Raw genomic sequence first — 23,429 nt, forward strand, 5'->3', positions numbered from 1 at the left:
TTCCTGTCAGACAAATCTGATCAATTTCTATGAAGAGGTAGGTTTCGGACTGGACCAAGGGAACCCAGTGGACGTAGTGTATATGGATTTTTCAAAAGCTTTTGAAACGGTGCCACACTAAAGGTTGATACATAAAATGAGAATAATGGGGATAGGGGAAAATATGTGTAAGTGGGTTAAGGGATAGGAAACAAAGGGTGGTTATTAATGGAGCACACTCGGATTGGGTCGCGGTTAGCAGTGGGGTACCACAGGGGTCAGTATTGGGCCCTCTTCTTTTTAACATATTTATTAATGACCTTGTAGGGGGCTTACAGAGCAGAATTTCAATATTTGCAGATGACACTAAACTCTGCATGGTAATCAATACAGAGGAGGACAATTTTATATTACAGGATGAATTATGTAAAGTAGAAGCTTGGGCTGAAAAATGGCAAATGAGCTTTAATGGGGATAAATGTAAGGTCATGCACTTGGGTAGAAGTAATAAGATGTATAACTATGTATAACTGTACCTAATTCTAAAACTCCGGGCAAAACCATCAATGAAAAAGACCTGGGTGTATAGGTGGATGACAAACTAGTGGCCAGTGTCAGGCAGCTGCTATAAGGGCAAATAAAATAATGGGATGCATTAAAAGAGGCAAAGGTGCTCATGAGGAGAACATAATTTTACCTCTATACAAGTCACTAGTTCGACCACACTTAGAATACTGTGAACAGTTCTGGTCTCCGGTGTATAAGAAAGACATAGCTGAACTAGAGAGGGTGCAGAGAAGAGCAACCAAGGTTATTAGAGGACTGGGGGGTCTGCAATACCAAGATAGTTATTACACTTGGGGCTATTTAGTTTGGAAAAACGAAGGCTAAGGGGTGATCTTATTTTAATGTATAAATATATGAGGGGACAGTACAAAGACCTTTCTGATGATCTTTTTAATCATAGACCTGAGACAGGGACAAGGGGGCATCCTCTACATCTGGAGGAAAGAAGGTTTAAACATAACAACAGACGCAGGTTCTTTACTGTAAGAGCAGTGAGACTATGGAACTCTCTGCCGTATGATGTTGTAATGAGTGATTCCCTACTAAAATTTAGGAGGGGCCTGGATACGTTTCTTGAAAAGTATAATGTTACAGGTTATATATATTAGATTCCTTGAAAGGGAGTTGATCCAGGGAACTAGTCTGATTGCCGTATGTGGAGTCGGGAAGGAATTTTTTTCCTCTATGTGGAGCTTACTCTTTGCCACATGGTTTTTTTTTGCCTTCCTCTGCATCAACATGTTAGGGCATGTTAGGTTAGGCTATGGGTTGAACTAGATGGACTTAAAGTCTTCCTTCAACCTTAATATCTATGTTACTACAGCTGTGGCCAAAAGTATAGACACCCCTGCAATTCTGTCAGATAATACTCAGTTTCTTCCTGAAAATGATTGCAAACACAAATTCTTTGGTATTATCATCTTCATTTAATTTGTCTTAAATGAAAAACCACAAAAAGAATTGTCCTAAAGCCAAATTGGATATAATTCCACACCAAACATAAAAAAGGGGTGGACAAAAGTATTGGCACTGTTCGAAAAATCATGTGATGCTTCTCTAATTTGTGTAATTAACAGCATCTGTAACTTACCTGTGGCACCTAACAGGTGTTGGCAATAACTAAATCACACTTGCAGCCAGTTGACATGGATTAAAGTTGACTCAACCTCTGTCCTGTGTCCTTGTGTGTACCACATTGAGCATGGAGAAAAGAAAGAAGACCAAAGAACTGTCTGAGGACTTGAGAAACCAAATTGTGAGGAAGAATGAGCAATCTCAAGGCTACAAGTCCATCTCCTAAGACCTGAATGTTCCTGTGTCTACCGTGCGCAGTGTCATCAAGAAGTTTAAAGCCCATGGCACTGTGGCTAACCTCCCTAGATGTGGACGGAAAAGAAAAATTGACAAGAGATTTCAATGCAAGATTGTGCGGATGTTGGATAAAGAACCTCGACTAACATCCAAACAAGTTCAAGCTGCCCTGCAGTCCGAGGGTACAACAGTGTCTACCCGTACTATCCGTCGGCGTCTGAATGAAAAGGGACTGTATGGTAGGAGACCCAGGAAGACCCCACTTCTTACCTCGAGACATAAAAAAGCCAGGCTGGAGTTTGCCAAAACTTACCTGAAAAAGCCTAAAACGTTTTGGAAGAATGTTCTCTGGTCAGATGAGACAAAAGTAGAGCTTTTTGGGCAAAGGCATCAACATAGAGTTTACAGGAGAAAAAAAAGAGGCATTCAAAGAAAAGAACACGGTCCCTACAGTCAAACATGGCGGAGGTTCCCTGATGTTTTGGGGTTGCTTTGCTGCATCTGGCACTGGACTGCTTGACCGTGGGCATGGCATTATGAAGTCTGAAGACTACCAACAAATTTTGCAGCATAATGTAGGGCCCAGTGTGAGAAAGCTGGGTCTCCCTCAGAGGTCATGGGTCTTCCAGCAGGACAATGACCCAAAAGACACTTCAAAAAGCACTAGAAAATGGTTTGAGAGAAAGCACTGGATACTTCTAAGGTGGCCAGCAATGAGCCCAGACCTGAATCCCATAGAACACCTGTGGAGAGATCCAAAAATGGCAGTTTGGAGAAGGCACCCTTCAAATATCAGGGACCTGGAGAAGTTTGCCAAAGAACAATGGTCTAAAATTCCAGCAGAGCATTGTAAGAAACTCATAGATGGTTACTGGAAGCGGTTGGTCGCAGTTATTTTGGCTAAAGGTTGTGCAACCAAGTATTAGGCTGAGGGTGCCAATACTTTTGTCTGGCCCATTTTTGGAGTTTTGTGTGAAATGATCAATGTTTTGCTTTTTGCTTCATTCTCTTTTGTGTTTTTTCATTTAAGACAAATTAAATGAAGATAATAATAACAAAGAATTTGTGTTTGCAATCATTTTCAGGAAGAAACTGAGTATTATCTGACAGAATTGCAGGGATATCAATACTTTTGGCCACAACTGTATATATTTTACTATGTAGAGTTATAACCTCATAAAGAGACAGTGGTCAGAATTGTAAAAATTGGCTTGGTCATTAATGTGTAAACCACCCTTGGGGGTAAAGGGGTTAAATATATATGTTCTTTAGTGTTCAATAAAGTTTTATGTAATTTTTTTAAACTTATTTGGCATATGCTTCTTATATTCTTGGACCCTACTGCGCTTTGCACTTTTTTCAATCATTCATTTTACCACATAGTGTATGGAAAAATGGGAAAAAATTCCAAGTGGGGTGAAATTATGAAAAAAATGCAATTCTGACATTGATGTTTGGGAATTGTTTTTACTGCGTACATTGTGTGGTAAAAAATGACCTCGCAATATGATTCTTATCATCAGTACGATTACAGAGATACTAAGCGTCCATTTTTTTTATTATTATTTTAGTGGTGAAAAAATCAAAGTTTGAAAAAATATAAAAATTTGCGGGGTTGGGTCACTATTTTCCAAGACCCGTAACATTTACATTTTTCATTTTTTAGTTGCATGGAGCTGTATGATGGCTTATTTTTTTGAGGATCGAGACAACCACCCATCATTTTTATTGATACCGTTTTGGTATAGATGCAACGTTGTTTTTTTTTCCAGTTATTTATTACAGTAGTACAAGTACAGTAAAATTAACACGTACGGCACTAACTATATAGCTCACAAATATCTATCTCAATCTTAACACATCTTTAACATCTAAACATCTGCCATTTCTATTCCAGTATGTGTCACACTTTATGTCATCCGTGTGCGGGATGTATTGACGTTCGTGCTGCTGGAAAAAAATGGACATGTTCATTTGTGGGTCACGCATGTACATTTGAACAGCCCCACAGATTTTTATGGGTGGGTGTGTGTGTATATGTCTCCGATGTGTGTGAAAACAGCCACCACATGTACCGGAAACACGGACGTGTGAAGGGGGCTTAATAATATGTAGCCATGGAGAAGGCACAGACGGTAAGGCTACTTTCACACTAGCGTTAACTGCAATACGTCGCACATGCGTCGTTTTGCCGAAAAAACGCATCCTGCAAAAGTGCTTGCAGGATGCGTTTTTTCTGCATTGACTAACATTAGCGACGCATTGCCACACGTCGCAACCGTCGTGCGACGGTTGCGCCGTGCTGTGGCGGACCGTCGGGAGCAAAAAACGTTACATGTAACGTTTTTTGCTCCCGACGGTCCGCTTTTTCCGACCGCGCATGCGCGGCTGGAACTCCGCCCCCACCTCCCCGCACCTCACAATGGGGCAGCGGATGCGCTGGAAAAATGCATCCGCTGCCCCCGTTGTGCGGCGGAGACAACGCTAGCGTCGGGAACCTCGGCCCGAGGTACCGCGACGGGCCGAGCCCGACGCTAGTGTGAAAGTAGCCTAATAAATCCTCTCTGGTGGAGGAAGTCACGGCAACAATGATGGCAAAACCACCAGTGGAGCTACTACTAGAATAGGAATGTCATTTGTTTGAGTCGGCTTTTCTTAAGAAAACCTTGCTGATGGAATTAGGACACCCTTAACAGGTTTCATGACAAAATAAAAAAAAAACACCAGCTTTCCTGAAGCGGTTTCTCCTTTACAAACTTGTTTAACAGCCAGTAAAAAAAAAAGGCATTGTGCACAAGTAATTTTAAGGCTATATGCACACGTTGCGGATTACACTGTGGAATTTTCAGTGCAGATTCCGCATTACTTGTCAGAAAAAGCAGGTCAAAATCTGCACTTTTTTTTGCAGGGATTTTGTGCGATTTTTGCAGATTTTATACCTTTTTTACCCCTGCGGATTTCTATTATGGAATGGGTGCAGAAACGCTGCAGATCCGCATAAAAAATTGACATGTTCCTTCTTTGAATCCGCTGCATTTTCTGTGCGGGATTTTCCGCACCATTAGGCTGCTTTCACACATCAGGTTTTTTGTTTCAGGCACAATCCGGCAATTTTTGAAAAAAACGGATCCGTTTTTTTCCCATAGAGTTGTATTAGCGCCGGATTGTGCCTGAAGGACATGCGTTTCATCCGTTTTGTGCCGGATCCGTCCCTTCAGGCTTTTTTGCCGGACACAAAAAACGTTCACTGCATTGTTTTTTTCTGTGCAGCGAAAAAGCCTGAAGGGATGTTTCCGGCAATAAACGCATGGAACGGGTGTGTGAATGAACGGTTCCGGCTACCGAATCCTCTCTCTCTCTCGCTAAAAAAACGGATCCGGTGCATCAGTTTTTCACAATTTATGCCAGATCCGTTTTTTTCCAAATTTGCTGGATTTAGCCTGAAACCAAAAACCTGATGTGTGAAAGTAGCCTTAGCACAGCATTTTTTCCCCATTGATTTACATTGTACTGTAAATCACTTGCGAATCTGCAGCGAATCTGGGTGGAAAAACCGCTGCGGATCCGCAACGTGTGCACATACCCTTAGAGGGGTTTTCGGAGCAGAAACTGACTATGCTATGTGCACACAGTCTTTTGCAGTTTTTTTTTTGTAGTTTTGCAATTTTGAGGATTTGAACAGTTTGCACTCTAAACATACGTAAAAAATAAACTCCGTGAACATAGCCAAACTGGAAAATTTGTAGGCTCTGCTCAATTTCTGTAAAAAAAAAAAAAAATGTGCGTATGGCCAAAAGCTGGCAAAAAAATTCTTCCAAAACTGTCATAAGCTTCCCCCCACAAAATCAGCTTTTCCAGCCTGAAGCTCTTTCCACTTGAAACTTTTTTTTTTTTTAATCAAGAAAATCATCTCCATTTATGACAACACGGTAAACAAAACCCCTATGAGTTGTCATCAGTGCCCCCCAGTGTGTCAGTGCCCCCATTATGGCAGTGCCCGCCTCAGACGACTGTCTGACAGTCACAGGACGCCGCACTGGTGATTTTTCCCGCCCGCTCTGTCACAGAACAGAAGCGGCCCACAGCTGTCACGTGCGCCTAAACCAGTCTCTTATTGGTCAGTAATAAAGAGGCGCCACACGGGAACGGCTCTACCATTGGTCAGAGGGCGTCGCTGCAGCTATATAAGTCCGTACACAGCGCTGTGGCCGCCGGCCTGTCAGTCAGTGTGAGCACGCAGCCTGCAGACATGGTGAAGGCAATTTGCGTCCTGAAGGGCACCGGGGATGTGACCGGAGTCGTGCACTTTGACCAGGCAAGCCGCTTTGCTGTTTTTTTCCCTCCTCTCTACAGTTCCCCGTGCAGTAGTGTATGTGCTGGGCCGCAGTAGGCATCCTTTCATGCTGACTCACGGTGACTGGTCTGGCGCATGCTCAGTAATGAGTGCGCTGCTGGGGTGTGAAGGGTGCAGTTGTCATGTCGTGCAGGTGGTGTGGCACTACAAGTCTCAGGCTGCCTGTTCAGCAGGGTGCGGCTTAGATTTGCACATCTTTACCAGCGGTAGTCTGCAGCCTGTTGCTTCTGCAGATGCTAAACTACAGCTTCCAGCAAACCCTGTCACTGCTGGGTGTTGTAGTTCTTGTATAGCTCTGCAGGGCGTGCAGTTACATAACCTCCTCCATGGCTGCTGCTTGCATAACACCCAGTCTAATGCCTGTACATGAGCAACTCCTCCCTTGGCACACAGTGGGCACAATACGTGCAGCGGCTAGAAGTACTACTGCACCCATCATTGTGCATAGTAACGCTCATTGTGTGCTCAGAAACAATACTTTCTGATCTACTGTAGCAAATTCCTACAGTGCAAGACCTCTGCTTGCTGTCATGTGAAGGCTGCTACTGCGAGTGACTGTAAACTGGGCATGGGTTAAACAGACTGAGTATTTTCATGTAAGTAAGAACTGGTGGGGTCTGACCACATTGTGGTGAATGGAGGGCAGCAGTACACTTTTGATGATGCAGACCCCACTTTTTTTTTTCATATTTATATACATGCTATTGGAGTGCGCTTAGGCGTTTAGTGGGTCAGCGCACTCTTATATTTGGGGGTGGGAGTTGACAGGATTTAGCTTAAAAAAATTGGCAAAATCTGATTGTGTTTGCGACATGAATTGCACAAGGGCCGACCTGCAGAGGATCTTCTGTGATTCATCCAGCCGCTTATAAAGAGAACTGGAATAGAGAAGGAGCGGAGCTTTTTGCACATTGTGTAGTCACACAAACCTTTTGTGACTTGCTATAGAGATATATATTTTCTTCCTTTCTTCCCTCCCGTAATTTCCACCACAGAACTAGTCTAGTGCACGGCAGGTGAGACGCACCAGATTCAGAAGGTGCCTTTTAATGAATTTAGGGTATCTCGCCCCAGCAGACCCTTGAATTAGAGCAGCATATTAACAACTTCAGCACCTTCTATGGACTTTAAGGTTATGTGCCCACGTTTAAGTACTTGATGCTGAAATTTCCGCAATATTTTTGCATCTCTTGGCAGGAAAACACAAAGTCAAACTTGTATTTTGCTGCATTTTTACTTTTTTTGGTGCAGATCTTTCCCATTCATTGGTATGGGTGAAATCTGCTGCAAAAACACTAATAGAATTGACATGCTGGAGATTTAAACTTTCAAGTAACAATGATGCAATGTGTGCATGAGAATTCAGCGTTCTCATTCGGTTTGCTGGCATCAGGTAACGCTTCAGGTTCTGTGACAAATATGCACTGAAACGCGGCACAAATACAGCATGTGTCCAATCGGTCCCTATCACATGGGTCCTAGGATAACCACTTGACACTTCTGCGCAGAAATGAGTTTTCTTTTTTTTTTCTGCTCTCTAACGGACTACTTACTATACCAGCCCTAGTTACAGGAAAAATCTCTTATAAACCACATTAATATGTTCAAATGCCCCCAAGGATCTTGACTTTATGGGTGGGGGAGGTGGCACACTGTTAGGCCATGTGCACACGTTAAGTATTTTTCGCGTTTTTTTCGTGTTTTTTCGCTATAAAAACGTGATAAAAACGCAAAAAACGCTTACATATGCCTCCCATTATTTTAAGTGTATTCCGCATTTTTTGTGCAAATGTAGCCTTTTTTTCCGCGAAAAAATCGCATCGCGGAAAAAAAAGCAACATGTTCATTAAAATGCGGAATTGCAGGGGATTCCGCACACCTAGGGGTCCATTGATCTGCTTACTTCCCGCACGGGGCTGTGCCCACGATGCGGGAAGTAAGCAGATTATGTGCGGTTGGTACCCAGGGTGGAGGAGAGGAGACTCTCCTCCACGCACTGGGCACCATATAAGTGGTAAAAAAATAAGAATTAAAATAAAAAATAGTCCTATACTCACCCTCGATGTCTTCCCGCCTTCACTGCACGCTGTCGCTTCGGTTCCTGTAGCTGATGTGCGGTGAAGGACCTTGCCGATGACGTCACTGTCCTGTGATTGGTCGTGAGCGGTCATGTGACCGCTCACGTGACCGTGACGTCACGGAAGGTCCTGTGCGCACAGACCAGCTATAGGAAGAGGAACGGACGCCGGTGAGGAGATGTCTGGGTGAGTATAACCTTTTTTTAATTTTTTTTATTATTTTTAAACATTCTATCTTTTACTATAGATGCTGCATAAGCTGCATCTATAGTAAAAAGTTGGTCACACTTGTCAAACGCTATGTTTGACAAGTGTGACCAACCTGTCAGTCAGTTTTCCAAGCGGTGCTACAGATCGCTTGGAAAACTTTAGCATTCTGCAAGCTAATTACGCTTGCAGAATGCTAAAAAAACGCGAAAAAAACGGAAAAAAAAAACGCAAAAAAAAAAATGCGGATTTCTTGCAGAAAATTTCCGGTTTTCTTCAGGAAATTTCTGCAAGAAATCCGCAACGTGTGCACATACCCTTAGGCCATGTGCACATGCTGCGGATCCGCAGCGTTTCTGCAGCAGTGGGTCTGCAGCGGTTTCCCATGCGTTTACAGTACCATGTAAACCTATGGGAAACGCAATCCGCAGTGCACATGCTGCTGAAAAAAAGCGTGGAAACGCAGCGGTTTACATTCCGCAGCATGTCAATTCTTTGTGCGGAATCCGCAGCGGTTTTACACCTGCTCAATAATAGAAAACCGCAGGTTTAAAACCACAGTGGAATCTGCACAAAAACCGCGGTAAATCTGCAGGAAAAAAGCAGTGCTTTTGCCCTGCTGATTTATCAAAATCAGTGCGGAAAAATCCGCACACCATTCCGCAGCGTGTGCACATACCTTAAAGTGCACACAAAAATAAATTAAGAAATAAAATGCTAGTTGTAACTGCTGTTTTCAGTCCCACCCCAATATATAAAAACTATTTCTACTGAAAGGGGGTACACACTTAATTTTTTTTTCTTAAAGGGTCCTTTGCAGTTGAAACTAAAGCAAAAAATAGACGTTCATTTAAATTTTATATTTGTAACAGCAGAGATTAATCTAAAATGTGGTAACGAAGCCCCAGCTATTGTACAAAATAAGCAAATTATTTTTCTATCTGAGAATTTTTTTTGAGCCACTTAAAAGCTTGTATGATAAACGCCCCAAAATGTACTTGGTCATGAACTGACTAAACATTTTGGTCTTGATGAATTTCTCCCCATAGTCTATAGAGGCTACAGTGCAAAATCAATTTTGTGGCCCTTTCTCGGTATCAGAGGTTCCCAACTTGATGCTCCAGTTGATCATAAAACCAATGCCAAATACTAACCAAATCCGGTCACTCTACAGCACGAGATGCCCCTTTGTCTTGTCGTCTGCCCCCTCACTTGACTGGATAGGTTTGTATTCACTGGAAGCAATAAAGATCTCTATTGCATGGAAGCAGAGACTTAAAAATGTCAGGAATTGATCTGGAGTACCGTATATTGGTAAACTGTTAATCTGCAGCTTTGTATGAACGGAACTTTTATTAAAATTTTGTAATCTGGCTGCTGAAAGTACAATGACTGATCATGTAGACCCAGCCCTTGCCACGTATTTCCTGGCAGGGTTTATATAAATTGCTGCTGGTATAATTGGTCTCCGCTTTATAAATTTAGGTGGCCATTTAATTGGCTCATAAGTGAGCCTCAGATAAGTGGGGGAAACCCTTCATCTCATTACTGGAGAGGGTTTCACCCTAGTAGGGCCTCTGGATTTTCTGCACATTGTAGCCTCACATTCGCTCTTTGACCTCATTTTTTCAGACTAATAGTCCAAAGGTGCAAAATAAGTGTGTATCCGAGGCTGCAGGGTATTTGATCTCTTCCTCTCCAGCCTGTGACTGGTTTTGCTGGTTTATGATCTGGTCCTTATGTAACCTTTGTACATAATGCGCACATGGGATTTCTACCCACTCGCTCTTCCCACTTTTAAAGCAACTCTGCACTGAAGTTGGACACAATAGGCTAAAGGGGATTGCCAAAACTGCCATTGCTATGAGGGTGTAGAAAAACCTACAAAAAATGGTGCAGCCTAAATGAGCACATAATAAAAAATAACAAATAAAAAATAATAATTTAAAAAAATAATTATAATAAGCGCTTTACATGTGAGGAGAGGTTTACATAAAAAACAGGTAGATTAATCTTGAACAATACAAATCGCAACTGGTACAGGAGGAGAGGTCCCTGCCCGCGAGGGCTCACAATCTACAAGATATAAATATACATTTTAATTGGACTAATAACTTAGGTTTTTTTATTAGTAGTATTAAAATAGGGGAACGTGAGGGTGACCAAACACAGCAGGAAGAAAGTGGATGATAAATATGTAAGAATATATGTAGAATATGAAAATTAATGGCGAGGGGAAATTTAAATAAAGGAAGAGGGTAGATGGCCGGTGAATGAATAAAATGCAAGAGTGAAATAGTTTAATGCCAAATAAACATGCAGTGAATATATAAACCAAGTGTTCAACAAAGTGAGACCACATAGTGAAAGCAGATTTGTAAGACCACCTTACTCATAACTTCCTTCTACTGGAATGGTGCCAGCACCAACTTGCCTCTTGGTGCAAGTTTTCAGGAGATAGACTAAGGCTACTTTCACACTAGCGTCGGTACGGGGCCGTCGCCATGAAATAAATTCACAACTGGGGCAGCGGATGCAGTTTTTCAATGCATCCGCTGCCCCATTGTAATGTCCAGCGAGGAGGGGGTGGAGCTTCGGCCGTGCTTGCCCCACACCGCAAGGACCCCTCCCCACCGCTGGGATCCAGGCTGCTGGAGATCGCGGTATGCGTAAGCACTGAATGTATACTGCAAGGTCTGACTGAGAAGCAGGGACCGTGCCAGGATGGGGTGAGTATGACCGGGGAGGGTCAGCGAGGCGATATTCACTTGTCCCCGTTCCAACTCTGCATGCCGCTCTGTCTTCTGCATCGTCTGGCTGTGACGTTCAGGTCAGAGGGCGCGATGACGTGGTTAGTGCACGCACTCTGCCTGAACAGTCAGCGCCAGAGACCCGGAAGACAGAGCGGCGCACAGTGGTGGAACAGAGACAGGTGAATATCGCAACTGCCGGGGGCCTGAGCCAGCAGCGACCCAGCACCCCTAGAGCGTGCCGGTGTGTCCTTGCCTGTTCAGGCACTCGGCGACGAGAGGTGAGTATGGTATTTTTTATCGCAGCAGCATACAAGGTATATTATGTTATGGGGGCCATCAACCTTTATGGAGCAGCATCGGGGCATATGGAAGGGAGCAGCACATGACAGAATGAGGGCACAGGATGGCACCAGCACATGACGGGAGCAGAACAGTCACCACCCTCCCGATGCGATAGTATCGGGCCTCCATCTAGTTATTCTATGGTTCCCCAGAGATGTTATGATCTATCTCCTGTTGGGGGACAAATTGTGTAAAGAAAAGAATAAAATGTAAAATGTATTGCTTTATTTTAAGGGCAGGCGGGTAGCTTTTAACTGCCTGGTGCTGATCTCTGCAGGCTGAGCGACCACACACTATTGTCCCCCAGCTTCTACTGACGTCTTGTCGACACAGCAGAGTCTTCTCTTCCACTGTGCTGTCAACTAGATGTCACTGCTGTCATGCTGATTGACAGCCAGCTCCTATGTAATGTTGGTGTCACTGCTGATGTCATGCTGATTGACAGCCGGCTCCCCATGAACAGAGCAGAAGAGTTTCTCTTTTGACTAGTAAAATTAAGCATCAGAATAGTTGGCGACTAGCTGCCTGCTGGTTCTTGGCCCAATATGCACAAAGTCCCGAATAACCCCATTAATAAGGGAGCATAGTGGGTGAGTTTGGTATGGCCAGGTAAATGCTTCTTGCCAGCTTAGTGTTTGCATTTGAGTGATAAGTGTACAGGGATGGTGAAGCAGAATAACAGAATTCGATTAGGTGCATGTTCTCTAACATTTTGAGCTGCAAAGTTTACACAGCATCAGGAAGAATGTTTATTAGAAAAGGGACTTTTAACAGCTGCACTGATCCTGATGGGTAGATCTGCCCAACGCTTGTGCACTTTGCAATGAGTTGGTGGCACCGTGGCTGTGACTGAGCCCCTAGCTTGCACTGTAAACTGCCATGTGGACCAGTTTGCTGAAAGAACAGTATCTGAGTCCAAGCTGCTTTTTGTTTTCCTTGCTGTTTGAGACTTAATTGGTATTAACATCTTGTAAACAGTGTCTTATATTTTTTTCTTGCAGAATGGCGCTGAAGTGATCGTAAAGGGTGCCATTACTGGTCTGACAGATGGTCTGCATGGCTTCCATATCCATGCTTATGGAGATAACACTAATGGTGAGGGAGATAAATCGGTGTTTAATTGGCCTTTACTCCTGGTGTTCACTTCATTTTCAGCACTTTTCTTATAAATTAACTTTAAATAAAAATCCTATAAAAGAGGGTGTAAAACCTGCTCCGATGCAGGTCTAGTGTTGTGCTAAGGCCACCTGCAGGGAGCTGCAGTGTTACCCCAGTAAAATAGGTCCAGGTTCAGATTAACCCCTTAATGACAGTCAATACGTCTTTTAACTGACCTGAGATATGAGAGAATAGCCTCCCCATACAGGTGACAATCCAGCAGCTGTTGACTATACACTATAGCTGACAACTTGCCGCAACAGCCACGATCAGTGTTTGCACCTTCCATTTCTGTTTAACCCCTTAGATGCTGCTGTCAATAGTAACTACATCATTAAAAATGGTTAACAGAGTGTGGGGGCTTCCTCTTTATCCAAACTGGTGCCCTCAGATCATTATTTTGTGGTCCTGATGTTTGTGATGGCAATTCACAACCAAATAGCGACCTTATAGTCTGACAGCTCTAGTAATCTGTTCAGAAGTTAGAGGCATTAAGGTGGTAAAAATACACATTTTCATTTCTGTCATACCACTTTGCATTAATTCCTGTAAAGCACCTGAAGGGTTAATAAACTACCTGACAGCAGTTTTCAATATGTCTAGGGGTGCTGTTTTTAAAATGGTATCACGTTTGGGGGTTTCCCAATATATGAGACCCCTAAAGTCACTTCAAACATGGATAAGTCCCTAAAAAATAAATGTTGTAAATTTCCTTCAAAAAAATGAAAAATAACTGTTACATTTTTAAACCTCCTAAAATGCTAACAAAATAAAATAACATTTTACAAATGGTGCTGATGTAAAGCCGACATGTGGGAAATGTTATTTATTAATGGTTTGCTGTGGTATGACCATCTGGATTAAAGGGATAATCATTCAAATTTAGAAAATTGCTAATTTTTTAACATTTTTCTCACATTTTTTTATATTTTTTATAAATAAACACAAAACATATTGACCTAAATTTACCATTATCATAAAATATAATGTGTCACGAAAAAACAAACTCAAAATCACTGGGATTTGTTGAAGCGTTGCAGAGTTATTACCACATAAAGTGACACTGATCAGATTTAAAAAATTTGGCTCCGTCACTAAGGGGTTAAGGGATTTTGTGATAAACAAGCACTGCATTTTGTTTTCACAATTGCTGAGGGTCTGACCTCGAAGACACCCACTAATCAGGTGGGAATACTCTTTATATCTGAAAAAGGTTTTATCTTTACATAATAAGGGTATGTTTCCACGTTCAGGATTGCATCAGTCTTTGATCAGGATTTTATGCAAGTAAAATCCTGACCAAAACTGCACCTGAGGTCACTGGCAGGTCACCTGCGGTGTACCTGCGTGTTTTGCTCATAGTAGCAACATGCAGCGTTTTGAAAAAACGCACAACGCATGCGTTTTCGCGGCAAAAACGCATGCGTTTTTAAACGCATAGTGGAGTCTGGATTTCATAAAATCCCATCCACTATGCTGTAACATCTGGACGCTGCGTTTTTGACGCTGCAGAAAAACGCAGCGTTTCCTGAACGTGGAAACATACCCTTAAACAGCAAATTGATCAAGCTTATTGGCAAAAGCTCTGTCTGAAAAAAGTGACTACTCAGAACAAAAAAAGTTCATGAAAGAATACAGAAATACAAATGCAACAGCAGAAGGAGTTGAATTGATCTGGAATAGTTTACCTTGGCAGTGCATTTTGTAGGATGTACACTCTGTTTCATTAATTTAGACTGTACTAATTGCCATGGTACTGAGACTAAGACATTTTGATTTACATTTGAGAAAATCACAAATGTTTTTCATATCCTGTTGTACTTGCATTTTTTTCCCCACTTAAGACAGGAAAAAACTGATTGAAATGTTTTTGCTGCTTTTTAGCACTTAATGCTTTCTATGGGTTAAAAAAGCTGCAAAAACAGTGACGTGCCGCAGTTTTTCACTTCAGTTAGGGTAAAAACTGTGTACATGAGATATCTGAAATTTTAACAGGAACTGTTAAAAGCAGCTTAACTTGCTTAAAGGGCACCTGTCACCCCATTTTTTGAAGATGAGCTAAAAATAGCGTTAAATAGAGGCAGAGCTGGGCGTTACATTAGTGTCTTTTGTGTGCCTTTATTACCCACCTATGCTGTCGAAATACCTTTGTAAAGTCGCCGTTTTGTGCTGTCACGCTGGTCTGGTCCTATGGGCGTGGTGACAGCGCTGTTTCTCCCCCAGATCAGGCTCATCATTCCGTTGGTGGCGTAGTGGTGTGCGCATGTCCAACAGAGAATATCCACTGCCCAGGTGATGAAAAAGAGCGCGATCTGCGCTATTCAGCCGTTTACCGGTGGGCGCAGATGGAGCGCTCTGCTGCTTGGGGCTTCAGGAAAATGGCCGCCGCGATCTCCATCTGCGCACGCGCGGCATCCCACGGCCATTTTCCTGAAGCCCCGGGCAGCAGAGCGCTCCATCTGCGCACGCGCGGCCACAGAAAGATGGCCGCGCCCACCGGTAAACGGCTGAATAGTGCAGAACGCGCTCTTTTTCATCACCTGGGCAGTGGATATTCTCTTTGGACATGCGCACACAACTACGCAGGGCCGGCGGCAGCACCCGGCCTACCAGGGCAAGTGCCGGGGCCCTGACGAGACAGGGGGGCCCACTCACACAGTCATAGAGCCATCTGGCTGCTTTAACCCTTTCTACCCTTTCAATTTGCGCTGGCACAAGCATCTTCTCACTGTCAGTGCAGGGCCAGGCACACATAGGGGTTAACTGGACACAGCCAGCGTGACATTGTGGGCGGAGAGTTCTCCTGCTCTGAATCTCCTGGCTGTGTGCACTGCTGAACTTATCGGAGGAGATGGAACTCCTACCAGCACCTGAGTGAGTGCAATGCTATATTGCTGTATGTTCTGACAGTCTGGGACTGGGTGACCTGGGGCGGCCATGGGCTGGGCGGCTGCAGCTGATAGATAGATAGATAGATACTACAGCAGCCGCCCAGCACAGCCTGTATAGATACAGTGTATATAATATATATACAGGACAGGTGCTGGGGGCCTGGGCTGGGTGGCTGTTGAAGTATATACACTGCACAGTACCACTCCTCCTGTATATATACACTGCACAGTACCACTCCTCCTGTCCTGTATATATACACTGCACAGTACCGCTCCTCCTGTATATATACACTGTACAGTACCACTCCTCCTGTATATATACACTGTACAGTACCGCTCCTCCTGTCCTGTATATATACACTGCACAGTACCGCTCCTCCTGTATATATACACTGCACAGTACCGCTCCTCCTGTATATATACACTGCACAGTACCACTCCTCCTGTCCTGTATATACACTGCACAGTACCACTCCTTCTGTATATATACACTGCACAGTACCGCTCCTACTGTATATATACTGCACAGTACCGCTCCTACTGTATATATACACTGCACAGTACCGCTCCTCCTGTATATATACACTGCACAGTACCACTCCTCCTGTCCTGTATATATACACTGCACAGTACCTCTCCGACTGTATATATACACTGCACAGTACCACTCCTCCTGTATATATACACTGCACAGGACCACTCCTGCTGTCCTGTATATATACACTGCACAGTACCACTCCTCCTGTCCTGTATATACACTGCACAGTACCACTCCTTCTGTATATATACACTGCACAGTACCGCTCCTACTGTATATATACTGCACAGTACCGCTCCTACTGTATATATACACTGCACAGTACCGCTCCTCCTGTATATATACACTGCACAGTACCACTCCTCCTGTCCTGTATATATACACTGCACAGTACCTCTCCGACTGTATATATACACTGCACAGTACCACTCCTCCTGTATATATACACTGCACAGTACCACTCCTCCTGTATATATACACTGCACAGTACCACTCCTCCTGTCCTGTATATATACACTGCACAGTACCACTCCTTCTGTATATATACACTGCACAGTACCACTCCTACTGTATATATACACTGCACAGTACCACTCCTCCTGTGTATATATACACTGCACAGTACCACTCCTCCTGTCCTGTATATATACACTGCATAGTAACACTCCTCCTGTCCTGTATATATACACTGCACAGTACCACTCCTGTATATATACACTGTACTGTACCACTCCTCCTGTATATATACACTGCACAGTACCACTCCTCCTGTATATATACACTGCACAGTACCACTCCTCCTGTATATATACACTGCACAGTACCACTCCTCCTGTATATATACACTGCACGGTACCACTCCTCCTGCCCTGTATATATACACTGTACAGTACCACTCCTCCTGTATATATACACTGCACAGTACCACTCCTACTGTATATATACACTGCACAGTACCACTCCTCCTGTATATATACACTGCACAGTACCACTCCTCCTGTCCTGTATATATACACTGCATAGTAACACTCCTCCTGTCCTGTATATATACACTGCACAGTACCACTCCTCCTGTATATATACACTGCACGGTACCACTCCTCCTGTATATATACACTGCACGGTACCACTCCTCCTGTCCTGTATATATACACTGCACAGTACCGCTCCTCCTGTATATATACACTGCACGGTACCACTCCTCCTGTCCTGTATATATACACTGCACAGTACCGCTCCTCCTGTATATATACACTGCACAGTACCACTCCTCCTGTATATATACACTGCACAGTACCACTCCTCCTGTATATATACACTGCACAGTACCACTCCTCCTGTATATATACACTGCACGGTACCACTCCTCCTGTATATATACACTGCACAGTACCACTCCTCCTGTATATATACACTGCACGGTACCACTCCTCCTGTATATATACACTGCACGGTACCACTCCTCCTGTATATATACACTGCACAGTACCACTCCTCCTGTATATATACACTGCACAGTACCACTCCTCCTGTATATATACACTGCACAGTACCACTCCTCCTGTATATATACACTGCACAGTACCACTCCTCCTGTCCTGTATATATACACTGCATAGTAACACTCCTCCTGTCCTGTATATATACACTGCACAGTACCACTCCTCCTGTATATATACACTGCACGGTACCACTCCTCCTGTATATATACACTGCACGGTACCACTCCTCCTGTCCTGTATATATACACTGCACAGTACCGCTCCTCCTGTATATATACACTGCACGGTACCACTCCTCCTGTCCTGTATATATACACTGCACAGTACCGCTCCTCCTGTATATATACACTGCACAGTACCACTCCTCCTGTATATATACACTGCACAGTACCACTCCTCCTGTATATATACACTGCACGGTACCACTCCTCCTGTATATATACACTGCACGGTACCACTCCTCCTGTATATATACACTGCACAGTACCACTCCTCCTGTATATATACACTGCACAGTACCACTCCTCCTGTATATATACACTGCACAGTACCACTCCTCCTGTATATATACACTGCACAGTACCACTCCTGTTCTGTATATATACACTGCAGAATTTACAATAGCTTTCACTCATGTAAGAAGTGAAATCTGGCATTGTACTATACCTATATTTCTCTGCTGTATCTGTGCATCATGAATCGTGGTATGTGTTAAAGGGGGGGGGAGGGGGCCCACTGAGACTCTTTCGCCCGGGGCCCTCAAAAACCTGGAGCCGGCCCTGCAACTATGCCACCAACGTAATGATGAGCAGGATTCTGGGGGAGAAACAGCGCTGTCACCACGCCCATAGGACCAGACCAGCGTGAGTGACAGCAGAAAACGGCGACTTTACAAAGGTATTTCGGCAGCATAGGTGGGTAATAAAGGCACACAAAGACACTAATGTAACGCCCAGCTCTGCCCCTATTTAACGCTATTTTTAGCTCCTCTTCAAAAAACGGGGTGACAGGTTCCCTTTTAAAAAAGCAACTTTTGAACATGGCCTTATTGCTGTCTATAGTGGTGTTCAGCCCTAGATGGTAAATGGAGGATAACATTAAAGCCTCACTCACGTCTGTTTAAAACACGTTCATGAAACAGGTGGGTGAATATGAAGAGAAATCTTCTGGAAAACTGCAAATTTTGAACACAAGCCACACATGAATGTCATCTGTACGTGTTTTTCACGGACCGAGACTTGTATTAGCCTTTGTCGCCCTTGCTGCTGGAAGACACATCTGTGTTTTGCATGGACACCCGGTCTGTGTATAAACACTGACATGTGCATAGCACCATAAGTTATAATGGGCTATTACTGTGTTAATTTTGTCGAAAACGAAACTACATATAGTGAAGGCAGTCTAAGGGATGTGAATTGCAGGTAGGGCTTCTGTGTAGCTGCCCCAGCAGATGTGGTGTATCTTCGTCCAAAAGGAAAGGACTCCCATATTGGCAATGATGCGTGCCTACTTCTTGGTACATTAGAAGTATAGTGGGCTGTCCAGGAACAGTTGGTCTCCTAGGTTCCCGGCCAACCTACAGCCTTGGAGTGGCTGGTTACCTAGGTAAGTAGTGCACACCACCTACAGGCTCTGTTCTTCAGTGCTCCGCTCTCCCTGGTTAACCACCTGCATGGCTACACCACAGGTCTGGACCGTCAGCCGTGGGGAGCAGTGCTTTCCTAAAGACAAGGTGATATTCACACCCCACTTTAATTTTTGAAGTATGGAGCCTTTCAATTTGCAATGTTAAATTAAACCCCTGACTTCTACCATCCGACATTTATCCTGGCACATTAATGCAACCTAGAACGTGTACTGTCTCTACAGGCTGTATCAGTGCTGGGCCACACTTCAACCCACATGGCAAGACACATGGAGCGCCAGGAGATGAAGTGAGGTAACTGCTGGGACCTGTACACTGCATTACTGGGGTCTCATTCTGATTAACTGCACAGAACATTAAATCCAATCACGGACATTTGCTGCACCGGCCTTGGGTCACATGTGTTGCAGCTTTACTCATTGATGTGCAGGCAAACCTGGTGTTCCTATTTTATGAGAGAGAACCAACATGGAGGCTCAGGTCTGTCAGATATTACCAGGGACGTCTGGCCTGACCATGAAAATTCCTTCTGCTTTGTGTCAATGCCAGCAATTTACCCATGCAAAATAACACAAGCATAGTTGCTCATAGTTTACTTTTTTTTGTTAAAGGGGTTGTCGCTATTTTTAAAATGCCACAATGGGCCAAGGCAGGTGGCAGTGGAATCGGCAAACTTCTACCAGTAATCAGTGCTCAATACTCCAGTGTGGAGTACAGAGATTTGATGCTGGTCCATTGTGCGGTTTACCTGACCACAACCACTGCAGTTTACCAACTCTGCACATCTGGTTCCTATCAATGTGAGAGTCCTAGACAACCCCTTTAAGAAAGCATGTAGGACATTGTGTAAGTTACAGCAGAGGATGAACTGAGATTATTACTGTTCGTCCTTACATGCCCTTTTGTCTACAATTGTTTCCCTCAGACACGTTGGGGATCTTGGGAACATAACCTCCAAAGACGGCAAGGCAGATTTTGAGATCAGAGATAAGATTATTTCACTGGAAGGAGCACATAACATCATTGGTCGCACAGCAGTGGTAAGTGTTAACAGAAGTGGATGTCATTGGAAACTGACCTACTTAAATCTAACACTTAAAAAGGGACCAACATTTCTTATTTATTTTAACTACTTACAGATTCATAGGTTTTGTCCTGAAATTCCAAAAATTGCTCAAAGCACCGTTCTGGCGGTGTGATCACACAGATCTGCACCTTATGATTATATGGCAGGGAAGAGATGCACCCCTCATCCATTCACCCAGGCTGCTCGCTGTGGTTAGTATCTGACAACAGCATGTAGAAGTAACCGCAGTAGGCAGAACGGAGTACCAACCATTACTGTTGGAGGCAAATGATATAGGCTCAAATCCTGAACCCACATCAGACCAGGACAGAGGCAGAGCATGTCACTATGTCACTACTTTCAGCATTGTTGCTGCATTTTTCACCCACAGGCTTGAATGGGTGTTGAGAAAAATGCAGCAAAAATGCAGGTATCATTATTTGCAGTGTTTTTCTGCAGGAAAGTCAATGGACATTAGCATGGACAATGAGACCCACAATCGCACCAAATATGCACCTAAACCGGTTATTGACGCAGCTTCTTTCCTGCCAAGAAATCAGGTTTTGCTGCAGCAAAAACGCCCAGTGTGAACTTACCCAAAGCTGCCAAGCTGGCCTTGCGTGTCCCCAGAGGGTGCAGAACATCAAGTTGGTATAAGTTGGGAGACCTTACCCACATGATCCCGCTGGTGTAACATAGACATTGGGTGGGGTAGCGTGATGTGGATCCTTCACGTTTTGTCACCATGACCACCAACTAATCTGTCAGCACTCGGCCACCTTCACTTCATCAATCAGATAACAGTATTTTATATCTAATAGTTTGAATTCTGGGTTTCATCCTTTATCTTTTTTCTCACCCCCTTATCCCTTCAGGTCCACGAAAAAGCAGATGACTTGGGGAAAGGTGGTGACGGTGAGAGTCTGGTGACTGGCAATGCTGGTGGTCGTCTGGCCTGTGGAGTCATTGGAATATGTCAGTAACAGAAGGATGAAAGATTGGCCACAAACTATCCAGGAAACTCCTCCTGTTCATCTGCAGCATAGTTCTTTAGTTCTTCTGTGCTGTCAGCGGCTCTGACGTTGCATAATTTTATATAAAACTTCTAAATTCCAGTTTGGTCATTGAAATAAATGTGGAAGTGTTTCCATTATGTGGAGGAAGTGTTCTACTTCTTCATATGTTCATAACAATTTGCTTCTGAGTGTCTATATATCCCCTCTTGCTCCAAACAAAGTATTTTTATGGCTGCAGTTAAGATTTGTGCAATTTTTTTTTTTTTTATACAACTATTGTTGCAGACATGTGAATCTTCAGTGCACACAGTCAGGATTCTCCTCCAGGATCATGTAACCTTAGGTATGCAATTTGCACATGGATCGCCCCCCCCCCCCAAGGGCAGTGGGGTACTCTGTACCAGGTCCTTCGGGTTCACAGGGGGATATCACTGTGGCTGACCCGGTCTGTGGCCCTGGGACATCCGTGTAAAAGGGAAAGGTCTTTAAAGGGATGAAGTTTATGTTCGTGATGCCACCTGTGGTATTCGGTCAGGGTGACCGACAAATGCTTTAAGGGGTTTGCTGGAGTGATGGTATAGCAGCTAGATGGTATACCTTCCCACAGGTGAAGTGTCCCCAGGGCTTCCCGGTGTGTAGATGGTGGATGGTGAGGGGCACAGAGAATAACAAGGACACAAGGTTGCAGTCTCTTTACCTTTACTGAAGACTTCAGTGTCCACAGTCCAGGGCACCAGATCACAGGGCAGGCAGAGTCTGGCTGGTTTGGAGGCAAGTCCAGAGTTCCCTTGTCCAGGTGGAAATCAGTAGCCTTCCCTTGTGCTGCGGTGGTGTAGTCCCTTACTGCCAATGGCTTCACATAAGGATCTCACAGATGCAATGTTTCGCTCTGTCCCCCATATAGGATAGGACAAAACCCGTATGACTGGTTACTTGAGCCTGTTTATAGGGTCTCTTAGATAACCCGGCTCTGTGGGCGTCACCGTGCCTTCTGGGTGTAGGTGCGGACAGGTAACCTGCAATTAGCTGTCCTGCCGGTCTCTGAAATAAGGTGTAGAGGTCCTTACTCCCTCGGTGTTCCGGCCACCGGGATCCTGCGCCTCAGAAGGAGACAGCTTGAGCGGGGCTGGTCCCCTTCTGGTATCCTCTCCTTTGCTTCGACTTCACGCTCGCTGCAATACAATTCTGCATTTCAATGTCCCTTTCTGGGAGCTGCAGCTCTGAGGGCATGCACAGCTCCTTTAACCTTTCATCCTCCTCAGACTCTGGTCTGGAACTGACTGAGCTCAGCCAGCAACTAACTCCTGTCTGGAACTAACTTTCCCTACAGACCTAGATAGATTAGATAGAGCGATCTAATAAATAGGAGCAGAAGCTCCCCCTGGTGGTCTGGAGTGTGAAATGTGTTGCATGTTTGTGATACCTGGATGCAGCTATCCTCCTTTGCTTCCAAACGTAGCATCACTCTCCCTGAGAGGAAAGCAATACCACTGCGACGACCAGGACCCTGGGGTGCCGCACATGCTTCCAGCGACATTCCAACTAGACTTGTCTGGTCTCACTCATTCGCTTCTAATGAGCAGTGCACGTTTAGTTGGCGTGTGACCACATGTTTACAAATTGCAGTCACTGGTCCAGTACTGGAGCCACATGAATAGAGTTGAGTGAATAAGTTCAGAATTGGTCCCAAATCTGAAATTGCCATATTTGTGCCATATTGTTACGCTATTCATGCTAAATTTGTTTGATCGGTTCTGAACATATTAGGTACTTTCTATTCCCATTGACTCCAATGACATTCATCTGCATTTGGTGAATATTGCAAAAACAATATTAGCTGCCGATCACAATCAGAACTGAATTTTGAAAAATTAGCTCAACCCAACTCAAGAATTCTCACAGCACACAGTCAGGATTCTCCAGTGCTAGGCGTGTGACCAAGTATGCGATTTGCATACATATGGTCACGTGCTGACTAGACATGGACTGCCTCACAACATAGAAGTGAATTGAGTGAGACCA

General features: G+C 44.1%; 1 protein-coding gene across 1 annotated transcript; it reads left to right on the forward strand.

The window, feature by feature from the left end:
* The first annotated feature begins 6,014 nt into the window (after positions 1–6,014).
* Positions 6,015–21,550, forward strand: SOD1 (superoxide dismutase 1). The gene is made up of 5 exons (XM_077293969.1): positions 6,015–6,172; positions 12,593–12,686; positions 19,550–19,619; positions 20,251–20,365; positions 21,267–21,550. The coding sequence occupies exons 1-5, from the start codon at positions 6,107–6,109 to the stop codon at positions 21,372–21,374; spliced, it is 453 nt and encodes a 150-aa protein (XP_077150084.1). The 5' UTR covers positions 6,015–6,106; the 3' UTR covers positions 21,375–21,550.
* Positions 21,551–23,429: the final 1,879 nt, after the last annotated feature.

The sequence above is a fragment of the Ranitomeya variabilis genome, chromosome 3 (assembly GCF_051348905.1).
Source record: "Ranitomeya variabilis isolate aRanVar5 chromosome 3, aRanVar5.hap1, whole genome shotgun sequence".
Classification (NCBI taxonomy): domain Eukaryota; kingdom Metazoa; phylum Chordata; class Amphibia; order Anura; family Dendrobatidae; genus Ranitomeya; species Ranitomeya variabilis.